This window comes from Dendrobates tinctorius, unplaced genomic scaffold (assembly GCF_039654945.1).
Source record: "Dendrobates tinctorius isolate UK_male_01 unplaced genomic scaffold, ASM3965494v1 ptg000233l, whole genome shotgun sequence".
In the NCBI taxonomy this organism is placed as follows: Eukaryota; Metazoa; Chordata; class Amphibia; order Anura; family Dendrobatidae; genus Dendrobates; species Dendrobates tinctorius.
In genome coordinates this window covers 5,135,034-5,158,114 of record NW_027361900.1, presented here as the reverse complement: position 1 = coordinate 5,158,114, position 23,081 = coordinate 5,135,034, and the positions used below count along the sequence as shown (strand labels likewise).

Genomic DNA, 23,081 nt, shown 5'->3' with positions numbered 1-23,081 from the left:
GACATGTTAAAGGTCCATACCATGGTCAGAAACACTCCATCTCATAACAGAGGTTTAGATTGGAATTGATTGATTTGGAAAGGAGTAGATGGTTGAAATCTTGTCTGTGTGCATACATTATCCACTGCTGATCATATATTTACATTTACACCTTTTCATTGTTTGTAGTTATTTTTCGTTACAACATTGGTAAAGTCCAGAATCTTTAGGAGATGGATTATCTACAGAAAAAATAAAATCCTTATCCAACCATCTCACATTACTGGATTGACCTCTGTGGATAACATTTGTTGGACCATTTGAAAAACTTCCCAAAAATGATTTATCTTTGGTCCATGATAACAGAGATTCTGAAGGTAGCTCTAACCTCGTGCTGCATTTTAGTAATAAAGGAGACATATTTTCTTGACTATATACTGCTTGTGGTGTAACCCTTACTTCTGGAGCTATAGTATTTGATGCTGTAAAAACTACAGATACCTGTACTTGTACTGGTTCTCTGGTTATCTGAAAATTCCATGTTTTTACCCAATCCTCGTCCCCTTCTGTAATAGAAAGAAATGAAGGATCCAAAACTTTCCCAAAAAGTTGTGTCTTTAACCAAGCATCTGTTTTGGATGTTCCAACTTTCCCTTTTGTGATCATATCATTTGTAATATCTCCTGACCACTCAGCTTTCTCTTCACCTCTTATCTCTATATTCCAGAAAAACACATCTGTAGGACTACATTCCCATGTGCCTGTCTTATTATTGTGTATATAATCTCCTTGTAACTGTGTGAACTTCGTCTTAGGTCCTGTGGCTGCATGTAATATTATGTCAGTGTCATGTATGAAGTGTAGCTCAATACAGCATTTTGCACCAAAACCCATGCAAATCTTTCCAGTAATATCTACTGAATCGCCCGGTATGTCTTCATCTATTAAGTTTTGTAGATTCGTTCCTCTTGGTTTCCTTGGATGTAAAGTTCCTTTGAAAGGTTCATTCACTTCACTAGTATTTGTTCCATGGTGTGAAATATCTTCAGCGTAGATCACAGTTGAAATAGTACAAAACAGCAGAAATGTGATTCCCATCAGATAGTAGCTTTTCCTGGGAAATGTCTTTTTCTCCTGAAGGATTGGTGTTGAATCCCTTCCATCAAGGACGTGGAGTTTCGTATTCCAGTTCTTATTGGAATCCATTTCTTCCTAAAAGAAATGCAGTATCATTATTTTGCAATATACAGTTTGCATTGATCAACATGTACCCACAATTTTTGTTGTCTGCGGGTATTTTTAACCACCTTAGATGCTCGTTGCACAAGAATCATCACTTGTCCCATGGTTTCGATAATTTCAAAGGGACCTTCCCAATTACTTTCCCAAGGTCCATTCTTCCTGAAAGTTTTAATCATCACTAGAGCCCCTTTCTTGAATTTGGATACGTATGGTGGCTCCATTCTCTGCATTCTTGATGCAGCATGTGGAAGAATCGTTTTCAAATTTTCCTGCAACAATTGCAACCATTTGGACCTTGCAACAGCATCTTTTTGTGGTGTGGACAAAAATGGTTCATGAGGAAAAATCAATGGCATTTTTCTTCCTGTCATTAGTTCAAAAGGAGTAAACTGAGTTGTGGCAGAGGTTGTTCCTCTTAGGCTAAGTGCACACGTTGCATATTTTAAGCAGAATTTTCCTGACAAAAATCGCATGTCACCGCTCCCAGAAGCCGCATGCGTTTTTTTGCGGTTTTTAAAGCGTTTGTTGTGCGTTTTTCATGCGGTTTTCTATGCGGGTTTTTATGCGGTTTGCAAGCGTTTTTACATTCACACAAAGTTAATTGAAAAAAGAAAAAAAAAAGTTTATGAAGTCATTTCCTGTTACAACCTCTATTCTCCATGTTTTTTTTGCAAATGGCAAGACAGTGAAGATGCGTCCATTGCAGAGCCTGTGTTTGAGCCCAGAACTGATGCTTATTTTGCATCTTACAACATTGATTTTGCTGCACCACCACGAGCAGGTAATGCTGGACACAGCATCTATCGTTTTTTGCATCATCTCATTGTGCGCGTCTATGCGCATGCATGGCGTGCACATGGTCTTGGATTGTCCTGTGTTTAATGTGCATTTATGCACATGTGTCTTTTGTGTGCATTGACAGGGTTCACATTGCGTTAGGGGACAATTTTCTGATGAGTCCACCATTGCCGGCAATGAAAATAATGCATCATAAGGCATGTCCACATCGCAATGTGCTATCAAGCAGGCGTTAATGATGCACCCTTGAACGCTGCTTGCCATTTTTTGGTTGCGTTGGTGAACACACTTGTTGCATGTGCAAATGCTAGGTAGCGCGTGTTACCTGGGCGCTACCATATTTTTGCGCAATCGCTGCGTTAATAATGATGACAATAATGACATCTGCTGTACTGCATACAAAATGTTTGCTTTAACGCCATGTTAACCGAGCCTTAGGCCTGCATTGCTCATAGTTTTGTGTCTGACAAGAGACTTTAAAACAAAAATGGCCAAGGTTTTATGTTTGAATTTTACAAAGTAAAGCACAATGGTCAATGGAAAATCAGCGTTCGCATGTACATGTGTTTGATTGCGTTACGGTGTGCATGCAATCTTTGCGTACAGATTTGTACATACTATATTTTACCACTCGATTGCTAGGGCGCATAAATGCAAGCGCGCGCAACTAGTTTTATATTACATAGGATTTTTGGTCACACAATGCGGCTTCAGAAATAATGCTAATGTTACAGTACCGTAACATAATGTCCGCATATTTCTTAATGGTTTATTATTTTGATGTATTTGGGACTCATATTTAATTATCCCATAGGAGCGATGTCGTACGAGGAAGAGGAGTACAGCTTCCAAAAGAATGTGGGTGCACCCAATTCTTCAAGAGCGTGTGGACAAGGGCCACTTCAATCTTCTTTACCAGGATTTAAGGAAGTAAGATATAGTAGGGCAAATTATGTTCTTTGTGACTCAGTGAGCAACAAATTTTGTTTAAATTTGTTTTGTTGTTTATTGTAATCATGTTCAATACTTTACCTGTGTTAATTTTTTTTTTTATTCTTGTTTCAGGTATCCTGAGAAATGTGTCCACTTCTGCTGGCTGACAATACCAGCATTTGATCGCCTACTCGACCTTCTTTCACCCGAGTTAAATTATCAAGAAACAGTCATGCGAAGACCCATCTCTGCTGAGGAAAGGCTGCTCATCACCTTGCCGTAATTTTTTTTCACATAACCCCTCTAAAGATCCCATCAAACATCAAGCAGATGAACGCAAAAGATTTTCCCAAAACAAAAAATTAAAAAAAAAATTCAGACATGGCAATGTATCTGAAGTATTGCCGTCTACTTTTCGGTTAAAACATCGAGGTGCTTGCATCCAAACCAAGGAAGGTTTCAAAGTGGCAAAAAAATAAAAACAGCACTACACACTACAGGGGAAAAATAGAGTGTCTTTATTTTACATGTATTTCATCAATACATATGTAGACATGCAGGACGTTAGAGGAATGCTAGGGGAGGGAGGTGCTGGACAACGGGTGTTTCTACTCGATTAAACTCACTTCCACGGGTAAAGGACAGGTAGAAGTGATACAAAGCAAAAAGGCCATTCCAATAACGTCCTGCATGCATATTATCCTTTATTTGTATTTCGATGCTTTACTTACATTTTCCTTTCCTTTTTTTACAGGTTTTTGGCCACAGGAGAGAGCTACACATCACTGCACCTACAATTTAGGGTTGGTAAATCCACCATCTCTCAAATTGTGAGGTGTACATGTGCCGTCATCTGGCAGAAGTTGCAGCCCATCGTCATGCCATCGCCGACCGAGGAGACTTGGCTGCAGGTCGCAGCTGGCTTTCAGTCTGTGGCCAATTTCCCAAACTGCATAGGTGCAGTTGACAGAAAACATGTGAGAGTGCTGAAGCCACCACGATCAGGATCACGCTTCTTTAATTATTAGAAGTATTTCTCAGTGGTTCTGATGGCGGTGGCTGATGCACATTACAAATTTGTTGTCATCGACGTTGGTGCCTATGGTAGTACTGGGGATTCTCGGGTGTTGCGATCATCTCAGATCGGAATGCAAATTCTTCAAGGTGGCGGAACGCTTCCACCCCCAAGACCTTTGCCGGGTTCCACACTTCCAGTGCCCTTTGTGATGGTATCGGATGAGGCGTTTCCCTTAAAGATCAACCTGCTGCGCCCATACCCACGAAGGACACTGGATGACCGGCGGAGGATTTTTAATTATCGGCTGAGCCGTGCACGAAGATATGTGGAATGCACCTTTGGGATCCTGTGTAGTCAGTGGCGGATCTTTCACACTGCCATCCAGTTAGAGACTGACACTGTTGACACTGTAATTAATGCGTGCTGTGTACTCCACAACTACTTTCGAGAATACAGAAAAGAGGTAGATGAGGAGTCACAGCTGTCTGAATTAGTTGCAGTTGAAACCTCGGGTCAGGGAAGGCTTTCAAACTCGGGTGTGCGTGTGCGAGAAACATTCACTGACTACTTCATGAGTCCTGAAGGTGCCGTGCACTGGCAATACTCCAGTGTCAGTGTTGAGCAGCCTGAACAGCTGAGAAGAAATGATAAGTAATCCCAAGCAAGCAAGTAGCGTGCTGATAAAAACTTTTGGACAAAATGCTAAAAATTAATAAATTTTTTGGCTGGTCAACAATAAATCGGGTCTCTGCGAACATCTATTCTTTACACACCACCATTACCCACTACACTCAATTTTCACAACATATCTACTATTATTTGTTAAAACTTTTAACATTTAGCCCATGGTGCGCTACTTTCCAAAAGGTAACATACCAAATATCACTACAGTACACAAAGGAGGCAGTTGTTTGGGGTGTCACAGCAGCACATTGGTTGGTTGAGCTGGGAGCTCCAATAGTGGTGAAGAGGCAGCGTGTAGTGAGCAGTGTTTATCTGTTTCTGTTTTGTACATTGATTACAGTGTGTTTAGTCTTTGGCACCAAAAAATATTCACACACACACTGAGTCTTGAAACTGTTTTTTTTTATATAAACAGTATCTAAATTGTGAAAAACACATATAAAAACACTGTATGAAACATACTTCAACAGAACGACAAACATTGTCGGAATAAATTTTACCCTGTCAACAGGACAGGCAAGGTGTCTGGTGGCTACGGAGGTTTTTTGACCAGACAACTTGGCTGGTATCTAAAGTGTCGAAAGCACATATAAAAACACTGTATGAAACATACTTAAAATGAACGACAAACATTGTCGGAATAAATTTTATCCTGTCAACAGGACAGGCAAGTTGTCTGGTGGCAACGGGGTTTTTTTGACCAGACAACTTGGTCGGTGATTAACCAAACCTCAAAATTGATGATAGTCTGGATCATAGCTATACGATGGATATAAGTTTTGAGACAACACCTGACTCATTGGAGAGTTTCCATGTTGACCACTACTTTGTGATGAATTTTGGTGGCCAAAAACAAATGAATCAGGATGGTCAGGACGTAAGGATGGCACCTGACCAAACCGCTGCGAAGCAGTTGATGCAGGTGGTGGTGGAGGCACACAGCGGGGATTAAAAAGGTTCATAATCCCACTGATTATGTCATTTGCCGGTGGTAGATTTGATGGTGTGTCAACAGACATTATAAGTACATTTACAGCAGACATTATAAGATTCCGTCAGTCCCGTGGCATGGACCTCAGGCGGCTGGCTATGTTTAAACCAAAAGTGTCTATGTCATCCTGATGTCTTACATTATCAATAAGACTGAGGGTTCGGCTAGTGAGTTCAATTGCACTCAGTCTCAGTTGTTGTCCCTTTTTTTGTTGCCGCCCTAGTCGATGCCACGGAACGGCCAGAACCTGCCCACATCCAAGTGCGCCTTGACACACCACCAGCTGAGCTACTGGTAGTGACAGGTGCAGGAGCAGCAGACGCCAAAGTCCCGTCAGAGGACACACTGGTGTCCAATAAAGAATCACAACCAGCTGCTTCAGCTGCCATGGAGGATATCACTGAAGAGGGCCTGTCATCCTGAGGAGCTGGAGAGGAAGACATGTCAAAGTCCTGGACCTCCTCGGCCAGACCAGTTTCCGGGCTTTTCTGTCCAGGGGCTGTTGACGGGCCGGAACTTATATTTCCATCCATTCTGTTGAAGGAAGAAACACAAAATTATACCAAAACTAAAAAGTCAAAGTTTATAACTAGGTAAAAATAAAATATATATAATATGTAAAAAGCTGAACTCGGGTATGACATGAGATTTTATGGAAATTTTTTTGAGCTTAAAGTCCACCTCTCGGCTTATAAAAAAGTGATCTAACATAGTTTGCAGCATATGGGGACATAGTCTATGGCCTAGCATATTGGGGAATAATCTATGGAGCATGTTATGGAGCCATAACAAGGATCATTACATGGGGCATATTATTATCTTTACCATCTTATGGGGCCATTTTTAAACTTTGTGCTGAAATATATGGCCTATTTTTGGTATGGAGCATGTTATGTTCACCTCTTGAAGTGTATGTTGCGTTATATGTGGATCCAGAATTAATATTGATATGCAATATGCTTAATAATAAAATTATTAAACATCATCACATCTCACAAACATAACAGCATACTATCCCGAATATCAAACAATGTCCAGTCGTCATCCAATTATCGTGACGTTAGCCAGACACTACCCCAGTAATCAAAGCGCTAATTACCTCTGCACATTCCTGCTGGTTAAAATGAACTGCAGCTGATCAGCATATGGAACCTTCTTTCTAGGAGGTGAACTTCCACTTGGTGTCTTCATTGACTTGACCAGCCTGTCCGTTATTGAGCGCCATCGATTTTTCACATCATCCACTGCAATAAAATCAAAGAAAAACATTAATGTGTTTTCACAAATTACAGGCCAAATTTTAAATAGAACTCATAACACAAACTTACTAATCTGTTTTTGTCCCGCTCTTGGAAGGTCCGGCCACCGCGGATATATTTCGGTGACAATTGCTGGCCAAGCATCCCTTTTATTGTAGGATCCCTTGTATGCCGCACTGGCACGGTCCCACACTTCAGGATGTTTCTCTATCTAAAAAATGAATAATCCATGTTAATAACTGTTATTTAAAAAGAATTTAAAAACAAAAAGTCTGTTTTGTCTCTATAATTTGGTCAACACATGTAGAGATATATCCACACTGAAACTCACACACCAAACCAATGTCGATATGTTTGAATCCTGCTAGACCTTCACCCAAAAAACCAAAAGCAACCCTATACGGCTCTTTCAACATAATGTCCGTCACCACTCGAACCACGTGTAACCATTTGAACGCAAATGAGCTGGGATTCAGAGCAAGAAGCATGTTTCAATTCTCATCTTATGTCACTATACGTGAAGCCTTGGGCTATCCCTTTTTCCTCACATTATAACCAACCGTCCTCGACATGAACCTAGGCCTAACACAATGCCAAACCCCACACCCTCTTCATGTCCCCTGGCCTAACAAGGCATACGCCAAGGGTAAACCTTGGCCTACGCTTTCCCTAACACCACCCCAATTCCTAGTCCTAAACATAACCATCAACATTATAATAGGCCTAACAATATACATAACCCTATGCACATGCCTAAGGCTATTTTCACACTAGCGCCTTGTATCGCTGGGGTTCATGCGCAATAGAATATATAATAATGCTGCATACGCTCTTCCATTTTGGGTTCTAGATGCATGAGTTTATGCCATTCTATAGCCATGTTCATGCATGCTATTTCAAAAGCAGAAGTACACATGGCCATCCATGCTACTGCGTGTATTTGGCGCATAAAGGCGCATTTGTTTTGTTTATCACAGGTCACATGGAGGAAAAATAATACAGGACTATGGGATGGCGGATATGTATATGGACACGGGACTATGGGATGGAGGATGTGTGATGGGTATATGGGCACGGGACTATGAGATGGCGGATATGTATGATGGGTATATGGGCACGGGACTATAGGATGGAGGATGTGTGATGGGTATATGGGCATGGGACTATGGGATGGAGGATATGTATGATGGGTATATGGGCATGGGACTATGGGATGGTGGATATGTATGATGGGTATATGGGCATGGGACTATGGGATGGCGGATATGTATGATGGGTATATGGGGATGGTACTATGGGATGGAGGATATGTATGATGGGTATATGGGGATGGTACTATGGGATGGAGGATGTGTGATGGGTATATGGGCATGGGACTATGGGATGGTGGATATGTATGATGGGTATATGGGGATGGTACTATGGGATGGAGGATATGTATGATGGGTATATGGGGATGGTACTATGGGATGGAGGATGTGTAATGGGTATATGGGCACGGGACTATGGGATGGAGGATGTGTAATGGGTATATGGGCATGGGACTGTGGGATGGTGGATATGTATGATGGGTATATGGGCACGGGACTATGGGATGGTGGATATGTATGATGGGTATATGGGGATGGTACTATGGGATGGAGGATATGTATGATGGGTATATGGGCATGGGACTATGGGATGGCGGATATGTATGATGGTTATATGGGCACAGGACTATGGGATGGCGGATATGTATGATGGGTATATGGGCATGGGACTATGGGATGGCGGATATGTATGATGGTTATATGGGCATGGGACTATGGGATGGAGGATATGTATGATGGGTATATGGGCATGGGACTATGGGATGGAGAATATGTATGATGGGTATATGGGCACTGGACTATGGGATGGAGGATATGTATGATGGGTATATGGGCATGGGACTATGGGATGGCGGATATGTATGATGGTTACATGGGCACAGGACTATGGGATGGAGGATATGTATGATGGATATATGGGCATGGGACTATGGGATGGCGGATATGTATGATGGGTATATGGGCACTGGACTATGGGATGGAGGATATGTATGATGGGTATATGGGCATGGGACTATGGGATGGAGGATATGTATGATGGGTATATGGGCACTGGACTATGGGATGGAGGATATGTATGATGGGTATATGGGCATGGGACTATGGGATGGAGGATGTGTGATGGGTATATGGTCATGGGACTATGGGATGGAGGATATGTATGATGGTTATATGGGCACGGGACTATGGGATGGAGGATGTGTGATGGGTATATGGGCACTGGACTATGGGATGGAGGATATGTATGATGGTTATATGGGCACTGGACTATGGGATGGAGGATATGTATGATGGGTATATGGGCATGGGACTATGGGATGGCGGATATGTATGATGGGTATATGGGCACGGGACTATGGGATGGAGGATATGTATGATGGGTATATGGGCACTGGACTATGGGATGGAGGATATGTATGATGGGTATATGGGCATGGGACTATGGGATGGAGGATGTGTGATGGGTATATGGTCATGGGACTATGGGATGGAGGATATGTATGATGGTTATATGGACACGGGACTATGGGATGGAGGATGTGTGATGGGTATATGGGCACTGGACTATGGGATGGCGGATATGTATGATGGTTATATGGGCACTGGACTATGGGATGGAGGATATGTATGATGGGTATATGGGCACGGGACTATGGGATGGAGGGTGTGTGATGGGTATATGGGCACTGGACTATGGGATGGAGGATATGTATGACGGGTATATGGGCATGGGACTATGGGATGTCGGATATGTATGATGGGTATATGGGCATGGGACTATGGGATGGAGGATGTGTGATGGGTATATGGACACGGGACTATGGGATGGAGGATGTGTATGATGGGTATATGGGCACGGGACTATGGGATGGTGGATATGTATATGGGCACGGGACTATGGGATGGAGGATATGTATTATGGGTATATGGACACGGGACTATGGGATGGAGGATATGTATGATGGATATATGGGCATGGGACTATGAGATGAAGGATGTGTGATGGGTATATGGGCACTCGACTATGGGATGGCGAATATGTATGATGGGTATATGGGCATGGGACTATGGGATGAAGAATATGTATGATGGTTATATGGGCATGGGACTATGGGATGGAAGATGTGTGATGGGTATATGGGCACTCGACTATGGGATGGAGGATATGTATGATGGGTATATGGGCACGGGCCTATGGGATCGTGGATATGTATGATGGGTATATGGGCATGGGACTATGGGATGGAGGATATGTATGATGGGTATATGGGCACGGGCCTATGGGATCGTGGATATGTATGATGGGTATATGGGCACGGGACTATGGGATGGAGGATAATTATAATTTGCTATAACTAACCACAGTTAGTTACTATGCCCAGGCAGCGCCGGGCTCTTCAGCTAGTTTTATATATTATTCGTTTTTATTTTTTTTATTTAGAAGTTTGGGTGTCAATTTCTGTAAATAATCTGGAAAAAAAATGGCGTGGGCTCCCGCGCAATTTTTTCCACCAGAGAGGGAAAGCAGGTGAGTGACAGCAGATTTATATAGCCTAATAAGGGACCATTTTTTTTGGCCCCTCCCCAGCTAAAAAAATCTGCCCCCAGACACCCCATAAATGGCACATCTGTGAGATGCGCCTTTTATGGAACTTAACCCTCTCTCATCCCACAGCCATCGTGCAATGGCATATGGGGTAATAAGGAGTTAATGTCACATTGCAATTGGAATGTGACATTAAGCCGGGTTAATAACAGATAGGCGTCAATCAGCCGCCGATCCATTGTTAACCATATATCTTGAAAGGGTTAAAAAAATAAACAGACATTATTTTGAAATGTTTTTATTTAAATAAATACAACTTGTTTTTGACCATGTTTTATTGAACGCCCAATCCAAGATTTGAAGGGTTTAAAAAAAAAAAAATCCACCTCCATTGCTGATCTGAGATCTGCACAGGAGTGTGAGAAATTTTCCCACGCTCCTGAGTTCATCTCAGGACAACATGTTAGTCCGCGCATGCGCAGACCGGACCACCCGCGTAGCGCGAGCTGACTTCGGGTGAAGTCGGTAAACAATGAACTGGGGAGCTTTACGGCCCCATTCATTGTAGCGGCGTCGGGAGTTTAGAGCGGCCACATGTTATGTGGCTGCTCTAAACTTTAGATCTTCGTGGGACACTCATTTTTATGGGATTCTGCGGAGGGTAGGTATTTTTTGTGGTTTGTTTTTTTATATTTTTATTTAGGTTGAGCATGGTCTTCGGGGAATTAGCAGAATAGGTGAGTACGGGTTTTTTATTTTAATTTTTTTTAGGTGGCGACGTCGGGGACAAGTAATTATTATTTTTTTCCACAGGTAACCACTGGCCACCAATGAAAAAAAATTATTGGACACTTAAAAGAAAAAAAAAAAAAAAGGAAATTTTAAGGAAAGGCTGTTGGGGGAAAAAGTGATATATGTGGAAGAGGGGGGGAAGCGGGAATTAAAAAGGCACATTTTAGTGGGGGCCCAAAACTCATATTGGCGGGGGGAATGGGGCAAAAAAAAAATTTTTTTATTCACAGCAGGAACAGCTCAATGGGAATACTGCTCCCATCGCACTGAGCCTGCTGGCACTACTGTATGGGAACAGACATAGGCCGATGGGCCTAGTAGTCCTATCGGCCTATGCCAGATAGCAGCAGTAGACACAGACGCCCCATACACCACATCCACGCCATATACACCACACACAGACACCACGCACACACACTCACCACGCTTATCATGAAGGGGACATCTAGCTCCATCCTGTCTACCACTCCATGCCTGTAGCACCAGCCATGATACAGGAAGAAGGAAAGGATTGGGATGTCCTTCTTCCTGTATGGGATGGTCCTTGCATGGCATGATGGGGCATGATGGGAAGGGCTACATGTCATTTCCTGGCCGCATGCGGTATTTACCGTGAGAAATATGCCGAATGTATTAAAAAATGCGGTTTACATGCGATCCCATACAACCCTATGGAGCCGGAATTGCCGCTGATCCGCAAAATTAATGAGCATGCTGTGGTTTTTTCCGCGGTAAGATTCCGCCGCGGAAAAAAACGCAGCATTAGCACAGCAGAGCGGAATCCCAAAGGCTTGCATGGGATGCTTATTTTTAGTGATTTTGCGGCAGAAACGCGCGTGAAATAACGCCGCGGAAACGCAAAAAAAACGGATCGTGTGAACATACCCTTACACTCAACAGTACAAAAGGTACTGCATCAACCCAAGTATTTCCTTTGTCCAATAACATCTTGGCAATTCTGGATTTTATTGTTCTATTCATCCTTTCCACAATACCAGCAGACTGTGGATGGTAGGGTACATGAAACTGTTGTCGTACCCCTAGAATAGCACAAACGGCTTGCATGATTTTTCCTGTAAAGTGACTTCCTCGATCGGAGGTGATCATTCTTGGGATCCCCCAAGTGCAAAAGACATGATTCACTAATGCTCTAGCTGTAGACAAAGCATCATCTTTCCTGACAGGTAAAATTTCAACCCACTTAGAAAAAACATCTACTACAACCAATGCATACCTGAGACCATTTTTACCTGATGGTAACGGTCCAATGTAGTCGATTTGTAACGTAGACCATGGACCATCTGCAGGTGCGATTCAGAGTAGTGGTGGTTTCTGTCCTTTTGGTCTTGGATTAATTTGGGCACAAATGAGACATGATTGAACAATACTTTGCACTGTCTCTTCCATCTTTTCCCAGTAAAATTTCTCTCTGAGAATGCCTAATAATAATAATAATAATAATCTTTATTTATATAGCGCCAACATATTCCGCAGCGCTTTACAGTTGAACAGTTTCAAACACAACAATTTCTGTTGGCCCAAATGACCCAAACTTTCATGATTATATTTTGTGAACTCAACCAGTAGATGTCTTGGGACAACAGGACGCAACTCCCCGTTTAAGTCATGACACAAAACCCCGTTTTCACAAACAAAGGGAGGTTTTGGATCAACCCGGGAAGCAACAAGAGATGAGTCTTTTTCTTGTTCTTCCGCAAAAGAAGGGATATGCGTGTCTGTTCTTTGAACTGCTGAAACCTCGAGAGGTTCAGGTTCAAACACCTCTTCTCCTGTCAGGGCTGCCTCTTTGGCTAGCATATCTGCGGTTGCATTTCCAACAGATAATTCATAATCAGATGTTTTATGGGCCGGAACCTTGACAATAGCAAAACCATTAGGGTTTTTTGATGCTATCCTGAAAATTGTCTTCAGTGTGTCACTGTGAACAAGAGTCTTATTAGATGAATCTACATAACCTCTTTTTTCCCAAACTGACAAGTAATCTGTCAGTGATCTAACAACATAAGAGCTATCACTGTAGATCGCAATGGGACACTGATCATCTGCTTCATTCAGCTGTAGTACCATTTTTACTGCTTCTAGCTCTGCTCTTTGAGCTGAAAAATGACTCGGTAATTTGTGCTTCACAACCTGTCCTCTTTTGGGATAAAAAATGGCATATCCTGAATAATAGTGCCCATCTGAATAGAAATTGACTGTAAAGTACACACCTACCAGGTGTCTTGCACAGGTCTCAAAACTTCTTTCAACAGGTGAGAGAAGCTTAGAAAAATAGCCCAAAATTCTCCACTCTTCTCCCTGCAACTGTAACAGCACAGCAGACACTGATGCCTCTGATGTGTGCACTTGCAAAGCAAATGGAGCCGAAGGATCTACTGTGGACAAAGCAGGTGCATTTTGTAAATTAATTTTTAATTGTTCAAATGAGGTTTGCTGTTCATCACCCCAAGGACCAAAGTAATCACTGTTTTCACCTTTCAAAAGATCATATAAAGGTCTGGCCTTGTCTGCAAAATTCTCAATGAAATCCCATGAATAGTTCATAAGACCTAAGAAATGTCTCAATGCCTTGTGTGATGTCGGAATTGGTAGGGAAGCAATTGCCTCAATCCTTTCCTGCAGTGGCTGCCTTTTTCCTGGACTCAACAACACTCCTAAAAATCTGACCTCAGTCTGCATCAATTGATTCTGGAGGCAATTTATACTGACGCTGTGGTGGAGGATCTCATCCTTCCACATTTACCACCACATTTTCATTGTACCCACCTCATTCCTGAACTGAGCCCAAAGAGAAGGAAAAAGCTGTACAATTTCTGTCAATACCTCATCACCATCAGTTTCAGGCCACAAATGGTCTGATGACACCACATCATTTAAGCAAATACTTCCACCATGGCTATAATCATTAGGGTCAATGACTACCGGTTTACAACCATTGGAATCTTTCCAGATCACTTGATTTCCTAGATCAACTACCCATCTGAATTTCTGCATAAAATCTGTGCCAAGTATATTTTCAGAATCACGACAATACCAAATGTCAATTTCTGTTTTGAAAGAACTAGGTATTTCCAAAATCACATTGGGAACTAAGGTTGCTTTAGTTCCACCCTTTCCACTAAAACCGACGATTGTACAAACTGGTGAATCTGGGTTTAGCTTCAAATCAAGATTAGTAACACTTAACTGAGCTCCTGTGTCAATGAGGAATACAACATTCTGTCCTGCTAAACTTCCTTTGTTAAATGGTCTTCCACAGTCATCCAATGTAACTCAAGTCACAAATTCCAATGGATGTGGTACAGGAATAGTCTGTGATTGTCAGAAAGATGAAGGAGATGGGAGAAGACCAGTGTCCCTCTTAAAAGACCTTGGAATTCTATCCCTTGACTCTGTTTCCTTCACTGTCATCTCTCTGATCTGTCTGATTAATGGTGCATATGGTGACTGTGTTTGTCTGTTGGCAGTATGAGCAGGTGCAGAAGATTGTAATGGAGGTGCGGAAGGTGTGGTGTATGATTTTGGCATGAGTCCGTTTTCCTTTCCAAGCTTACCTGTTCCTTGTGTACCTATCTCTGATTCTGTTCTGAAAAATTTCCTGCACTGCCACTTCAAATGTCCAGGTATAACACAAAAATAACAATGGATATTGTTCCTTTGTGTAGTATTTTTACCTCTATGCTCAATGTGATCCCTGTTCTTGGAGAATACTGTGGATCTAGGTTTCAGCTGACTGGCTTCTTTCTCATGAACTACAGCTATTTTAGCCTTGACCTGGTTTTGTTTCATGGATCTCCTTATTCTGTCTATAAAAACTGTTGCTTCTTGCAATGATGGCTGAGTGTTAGCCAATTGCACTGAGGCAGGATCCAAGTACTTGAACTTTTTTACAAAAAATTTGATCATGGATGCCGGCTCTTCGTGAGGCCCGAGATCCATTACCATTCGGTAGGCCTGTTCAAATTTTACCAAAAAAGAGAATGGATCATCGGAAATATTTGTTTGTAAATTCCCTAAAATATCAACTGTAGGCATGTCTTCTCCAGTTGTAAACAATACCAATTGTCTAAGTCTGTCTTCTTTTGTACTATGTGTCATTTCATGATCATCATTTAGTCTGGGTGTGGTCAGTAATCTTTTTCCCATATGTGAAGGTAGCCATACTTTGAATATCTTATTCTTTTGCTCATCATTAAGATTGAATTTGTCTGTGTTTGATTAAAAAATGTCCGCATTATAAAAGGCGTCCATCTTATCGTTGTAATTTGGAATGTCTTTTACAATTTTCATTAGCTGATCGTGTATTTTCAGATTAATGCGTGCTGCTCTGTCATGTAATTTTTTCCGTTGTAATTCTACTGCCTCTAATTCCTCTACTGAAGCATCTGGATCTTGTGTGTCTGGTACAAATGATGAGGCAGCAGCACTGTCCTCCTGTTTACCTGTTGATCTTGTGTTAACTGAAATCTTTTTTATATCTTGTCGTAATTTGGACAATAACTCTGTCCTGGTATCAATCTGATCCTCCAATTGTTCTATGTGTTCTGACAATATCAAACAATTTGGACAATCAAAATAATCCTCGTCAGACTCTTGTGTGTCACCTGGTGTGTCAGTGTGATCAGTTTCCTGTGTGACAATGCATGTTTTATAAGTGTTGGGTTCAGTTTTCTCAAAGACTAGGCTATTATACACGTGGACCAGCTGCATGACATTTTGAAGCTTTCTTTGTAATTTCCTTACTGGGAAAAAACGCTTGTCAATTTTAACATTTTCTGCTTCACATTGATTATACAAACTAGACCATAATTGTGCGTCTGTATAACTATGATCAAACTTAAACTCTATGTTACTTTTCTTAAAATAATCATGTATAAAATCCATTTTCTCACCTATGGAGCTTTGATCCAATGGATGGTCCTCTGTGTCCTTATGCAATCCTCAGATCTCCGTCTGGATGGGATGCTTGCAGCTCTGTACGATCCTCACTCGTCTACTTTAGGTTCAGTCTGATCCTTGTGCCGTGAAATAGTGGAATTCCTGAGGAGGCTTGTACAATAGGTGTTTTTAGCAGAGTTCTAGTTCTCCCCCTTGTACAACCGATGATGGAATGCCAGCCAAAGTTAGCACAAAAGGTCAGCCTGGCCAAGGCTCGCCAAAATGAAGAAAAATATAACTCCCATTCTCACTTTTGAGTAAGAGCTCGGTGAGGATAAAAATGAAAAGCAATGTTGAATTGTGGATAAAATAAATCTTGTTTAATTGTTCATTCAAAAAATTATTACAAAAATGAAGAAAAGTAAGTTCATAGCACACAAAATATAAATGTTACTTTAAAAGAAGAAAAAGAAGCATTTTGGTTCTTACATATGGTCTTGAGCAGCTGTTCTGTGTGTGTGTTCGAGAATCTCAAGGGATATGAGATCTGACTGAACAAGAGTTAGGTCGGCTTATATACTATTTTGACCTTTAAACTACAACCACATATGGTGGCTTTCCTCTATGTTCATAACTTCTTCCATATTAAGTGAACCCTAGTTATTTTACAATATGCATATAGTTATTAATGCATTTACCTTAGCCAGAGTAACTTAAACCTAAAACCTGCAATCTTTAGAACCATACATAACCTCTAAATAGTCACATATTGACAATTCTAACAAGTGACCTATACGTCTGACACGCAGGAACAAATGTATGAGCAAAAGAACTCAGAATAGCTCAGTCACTCTCTAAGCTAAACAGAGCTTGTTAGCAGGACTAGACTCTGCATACGCTACGTAGTCAATATATTTTTTTATTATAGAAATACTGATATTTTACAACAGTCAGCCATTGTCTGGTCAGGGAAGTCTCGTGGGCAAGGTGGAGGAAGAAGAGGAAGAGGAGGAGGATGATGGGGATGATTATTTTGGGCAGGAGGATGCTTTTCAGGGGACAAGAGAAAATGTTGGCGTGGCAAGGTCAGGTACAGGGTTTGTGCGTGACTGGAGGGATGTTGATTTGCCAGAAAGTGCTCCTCCTCCCAGCAATCGCAGTGCATCATTGACACCTGGAACATTGGCCCACATGTCTGATTATGCCTCGCAGATCCTAAAAAGGGACCTCCGCATTGCCAAAATGATGAACGATGACGACTACTGGTTGCCCAGCATCCTGGATCCATGCTATAAAGGCAAATTCCAAAACATCATGCCACAGGAGAACCTAGAGCTAATAATGGCTAAAAAACAAGCAACTATGGTAAACCGTTTGTTTGAGGCATTCCCAGCACACAGCGGCGGTGATGTTTTTCCAACGAGCCGTAGGGGGCAACATGGAAGAGGTGTTCGTGGTGCACACAGCCGAAGTGGCGTTGGACACAGGGGTTTAATGACCATGTTGTGGACTGATTTTTCAAGTACTGCTCACACGACTGGTAATACAGCATCGATGGAAAGTGACAGGAGACAGCAGTTGTCAACTATGGTAACAAACTACTTCTCCTCCCATATCGATGTTCTCCCTCACCGGTCATTCCCCTTTGACTATTGGGCCAGTAAACTTGACACCTGGCCTGAATTGGCACAATATGCCTTACAGGAGCTCGCTTGCCCTGCTGCTAGTGTGTTATCTGAGCGAGTCTTCAGTGCTGCTGGATCAATCCCGACAGAAAAAAGGACCCGTCTGTCGACCCAAAATGTTGATGATCTAACCTTCATTAAAATGAACCATGCATGGGTTTCAAAGGATTTTGACCCACCTTCCCCTGCCAGAAAAATGGCTTGCTTTTGTCCTCCTCTTCTGCGGACTTCTCCAATTACTCCATTTGCAGCTGCTGAATGTCCAACATCAACATATGCCAATTTTTCCACCTCCCTAACTGGGCTGCCTCCTCCCACACGGTCGGGGTCACCACCTGGCACATGCACCCGTGCGAGTGCCGTTGCCCTGGACAGGTGGGTGGGAACACTCTTTGGCAATGGCACTGGCACAAGGTCCCTCATAGTAGAATCAAGTGTCTCTGACGGTGGGGTTGCACACCCGCCGTCAGACACACCGGCGTACTATGAGGGGCCCTGCGCCAGTGCCGTCGCCAATGAATGGGCCCCCCCTGCTTGCTCAGGATCACAGCACTTGCAAAGTTGAAATACTTACCTCTCCCTGCTCCACTGCGGTGACGTCTTCCGCGTTTCCTGACAGTGACATTCTGGTCAGAGAGCGCGATGACATCACGTCTGTACGCCCTCTGCCTAAACAGTCCAAGTGCAGTGAGATGGAAAATGGGGACGACGAGGAGTCCAGACTAGTACAGGGATTCCCTAGCGAGGAGACTTATTTAATTGTTTTCAATGTTGGAACAGCTATTTTTGGGGAGCACTATACGCTGGAGAATGATAGATGGGGCCCACCATACACTGGAGCATTCCAAAGGTGGACATCAGACACTGGAGCAGCATTTACAGGGCCCATTATGCACTGGAGCATTAGAAATGGGGCCCATTATATATGGAGCATTATTTGGGCCCATAACACAGTGGAGCTTCATCCATGGGGCCCATCATATACTGTAGCATTATGTGGAGCTCATCATATACTGTTTCAAACATTATATGGGACCAATGATTCTGTATGGAGAAATATATGGGCCTCATTACTCTGTACAGCGCACTATGCGGTGGACATAATACTGTACGGAGTTATATACTGTCCGTTTTTGGAGCTATTGGAGAATTTAAAATGGATATCAGTCATGAGATGTAAGAAGTGAAGTATTTTTCATTGTACTATACCGCTATTTCTCTGCCATATTAGAGGATCATGAATTGTGGCATGTGTTAAAGGAGCCAATTGACACTCTTTGGCCCTGGGCCCATGAAAATCTGGAGCCAGCCCTACCCCCCCCACACAACTTTAGCCAAATAACCCCCAGTGTTCAATGCCTAACTATTATTATAAAGTAAATTAAGGTTGACAAGCTTAAGTAATAAGAATTGATGTTTTTGGCATTAAAATGGGCACTGTAGGTGTGTTTCCTGTCCTCCACTCCCTGCCGACCTTGGTTCCCCATTGACTTGCATTGGGTTTCGTGTTTCAGTCGGCCTTCGACTTTTTGCAATAATCGGCCGATTTCGTTCGACCCGACTTTTGAGAAAGTCGGGTTTCATGAAACCTGACTCTACCCGAAAAAAGGCAAAGTCGCTCATCCCTACTTACTACCATATGACACCATTATTTACTCTCACGATGCCCTGCAGCTACTCCTATTAACCTTTGTGTATGCCAACCATACCTGCTAATGGCTCTGATGTCATTTTATGTCTCCATTCTGGCTAGAGCTCCCATAAGGTCATCTCACTAGCTGCAAAGTTAGTTAGTGAAAGTTTTTCTAAGATGGCAGCTCAGTCCGACATGGCTGTTCAATGTATTTATAATAATAATAAATTATATTTCTATATCGCTGACATATTCCGCAGAACTTTACATTTCAGAGGGGACTTGTACAGACAATAGACATTACAGCATAACAATAATCAAATAGACCATTACAAATACCAAGAGGAATGAGGGCCCTGCTCGCAAGCTTATAATCTATGAGGAAAAGAAAAAAGGTAGACACGAAAGGTGGGTGGTAACAGTTGCCCTGATTGAATGGACCAGCCATAATGTTAAGTGTGTAACAGTACAGACACAGAGGGCTAATGGATGCATAAAGCATGTGGGAACATGATGCGGGGAACCTGGTTATGGTAAAACTTTTGGCTGTGCCACACAGGGATAGATTAGGTTAATGTGTTGAGGCAATAGGCCAGTCTGAATAAATGCGTTTTCAGGGCACGCTTAAAATTGTGGGGATTGGGGACTAATCGTATTGACCTGGGAAGTGCATTCCAAAGAATTGGCGCAGCACGTGTAAAGTCTTGGAGACGGGAGTGGGAGGTTCTGATTATTGAGGATGCTAACATCAGGTCATCAGCAGAACGGAGGGCACGGGTAGGGTGGTATACTGAAACAAGGGAGGAGATGTAGGGTAGTGCTGAGCCATGGAGGGCTTTGTGGGTGAGGGTAATAAGTTTATACTGAATTCTGGAGAGAATGGGTAGCCAGTGTAATGACTGGCACAAGGTAGAGGCATCGGTGTAACGATTGGTGAGGAATATGATCCTGGCTGCAGCATTCAAGACAGATTGGAGAGAGGAGAGTTTGGTAAGAGGGAGACCGATTAGAAGGGAGTTACAATAGTCGAGACGAGAATGAATAAGAGAAACAGTAAGAGTTTTTGCAGAGTCAAAAATAAGAAAAGGTTGAATTCTAGAAATGTTTTTGAGGTGCAGATGACAAGAGTGAGCCAGTGATCGAATGTAGGGGGCAAAGGAAAGCTTGGAGTCAAGTATGGCACCAAGACAGCGAGCATGTTGCTGGGGAGTAATAGTGGAACCACACACAGAAATGGCAATGTCGGGTATAGGTACATTAGTAGAGGGAGGAAACACAAGGAGTTCAGTCTTTGACAGGTTCAGTTTCAGATATAGTGAGGACATGATGTAAGACACAGCGTTTAGACAATCGCCGGTGTTTTCTAGAAAGGCGGGCGTGATGTCAAGAGAAGAAGCATATAATTGGGTGTCATCAGCATAGAGATGGTACTGGAAACCAAATCTACTGATTGTTTGACCAATAGGGGCAGTGTATAAGGAGAAGAGGAGGGGGCCTAGAACCGATCCTTGAGGAACCCCAACAGTAAGGGGAAGGCGAGAGGAGGATGAACCGGCAAAAGATACAGTAAAGGAGCAGTCAGAGAGATAGGAGGAGAACCAGGAGAGAACGGTGTTCTTGAGGCCAATGGAACGGAGCATAGTGAGGAGGAGCTGATGATCCACAGTGTCAAATGCTGCAGAGAGATCCAAGAGAATTAGCATGGAGTAATGACCATTTCATTTAGCTGTTAGTAGATCACTAGAGACTTTAGTGAGGGCAGTTTCAGTAGAGTGTAAAGAGCGGAAACCGGATTGGAGAGGGTCGAGAAGAGAGTTATCAAAGAGATATATTTAGTACTGATCATTCTCGTACAATGAATGTTTTTATTGTAACATGGCCAATCATGAGGAATGACAAGGGGTTGTCCTAGTAGTGGTCAACACCTTTAAGAAGATACAATTTTTAGTTAAAATATTTCCAACATTTTGAACATGAAAAAAGCTTCTCCCCGTATGACTTCCCTGATGTTTATTAAGAGTTGATTTCGGTAGAAAACATTTCCCACATTAAGAACATGAAAAAGGTTTCTCCCCTGTGTGAGTTTTTTGGTGACTAAGAAGAGATGATTTCCTCACAAAACATTTCCCACATTCTGAAGAGGAGAAAGGATTCTCCCCCGCGTGAGTTCTTTGATGCTTAAACAAATCTGATTTCCAGTTAAAACACTTCTCGCATTCTGAACAGGAAAAAGGCTTCTCCCCTGTGTGGGTTCTTTGGTGCTTAACCAAATCTGATTTCTTTGTAAAACATTTCTCACATTCTGAACAGGAAAAAGGCTTCTCTCCTGTGTGCGTTCTTTGGTGCTTAATCAAATTTGATTTCTGGGTAAAGCATTTCCTGCATTCTGAACAGGAAAAAGGCTTCTCCCCTGTGTGAGTTCTTTGGTGCTTAACCAAATCTGAGTTTTTTGTAAAACATTTCCAACATTCTAAACAGGAAAAAGGCTTCTCGCCTGTGTGAGTTCTATGGTGAGTAACAATATGTGATTTATGTGCAATACATTTCCCACATTCTGAACAGGAAAAAGGCTTCTCACCTGTGTGAGTTATTTGGTGCTTAACCAAATCTGATTTCTTTGTAAAACATTTCCCACATTCTGAACAGGAAAAAGGCTTCTCCCTTGTGTGAGTTCTTTGGTGCTTAAACAAATCTGATTTCTGGATAAAACATTTCCCACATTCTGAACAGGAAAAAGGCTTCTCCCCTGTGTGAGTTCTATGGTGCTTAACCAAATCTGATTTCTGGCTAAAACATTTCCAACATTCTGAACAGGAAAAAGGCTTCTCCCCTGTGTGAGTTTTCTGGTGTGCAACAAAATTAGATTTCTTGTTAAAACATTTCCCACATTCTGAACATGAAAAAGGTTTCTCCCCTGTGTGAGTTTTTTGGTGACTAAGAAGAGATGATTTCCTCACAAAATGTTTCCCACATTCTAAATAGGAAAAAGGTTTCTCCCCTGTGTGAGTTCTTTGGTGCTTAAACAAATATGATTTCCAGTTAAAACATTTCCCACATTCTGAACAGGAAAAAGGTTTCTCCCCTGTGTGAGTTCTTTGGTGCCTAACCAAATCTGATTTCCAGTTAAAACATTTCCCACATTCTGAACAGGAAAAAGGCTTCTCCCCTGTGTGAGTTCTATGGTGATTAACCAAATCTGATTTCTGGTTAAAACATTTCCCACATTCTGAACAGGAAAAAGGTTTCTCCCCTGTGTGAGTTCTTTGGTGCCTAACCAAATCTGATTTCCAGTTAAAACATTTCCCACATTCTGAACAGGAAAAAGGCTTCTCCCCTGTGTGAGTTCTATGGTGATTAACCAAATCTGATTTCTGGTTAAAACATTTCCCACATTCTGAACAGGAAAAAGGTTTCTCCCCTGTGTGAGTTCTTTGGTGCTTAAGCAAATCTGATTTCTTTGTACAACATTTCCCACATTGTGAACAGGAAAATCTATTCTCTGTTATGTGAATTTTTTCATGTTTAAGAAAAG

At 42.2% G+C, this 23,081-nt stretch overlaps 1 protein-coding gene across 1 annotated transcript in view; it reads right to left on the bottom strand.

Moving 5' to 3' along the window:
- Positions 1-5,035: 5,035 nt before the first annotated feature.
- LOC141060219 (uncharacterized) overlaps positions 5,036-23,081 on the bottom strand; it is an 84,250-nt gene continuing 66,204 nt past the window's right edge. Inside the window, 5 exon segments of the mRNA XM_073556460.1 lie at positions 5,036-6,179; positions 6,745-6,889; positions 6,974-7,115; positions 12,583-12,771; positions 16,246-22,986. Coding sequence (XP_073412561.1) covers positions 21,433-22,986 — 1,554 coding nt within the window. The 3' untranslated portion in view covers positions 5,036-6,179; positions 6,745-6,889; positions 6,974-7,115; positions 12,583-12,771; positions 16,246-21,432.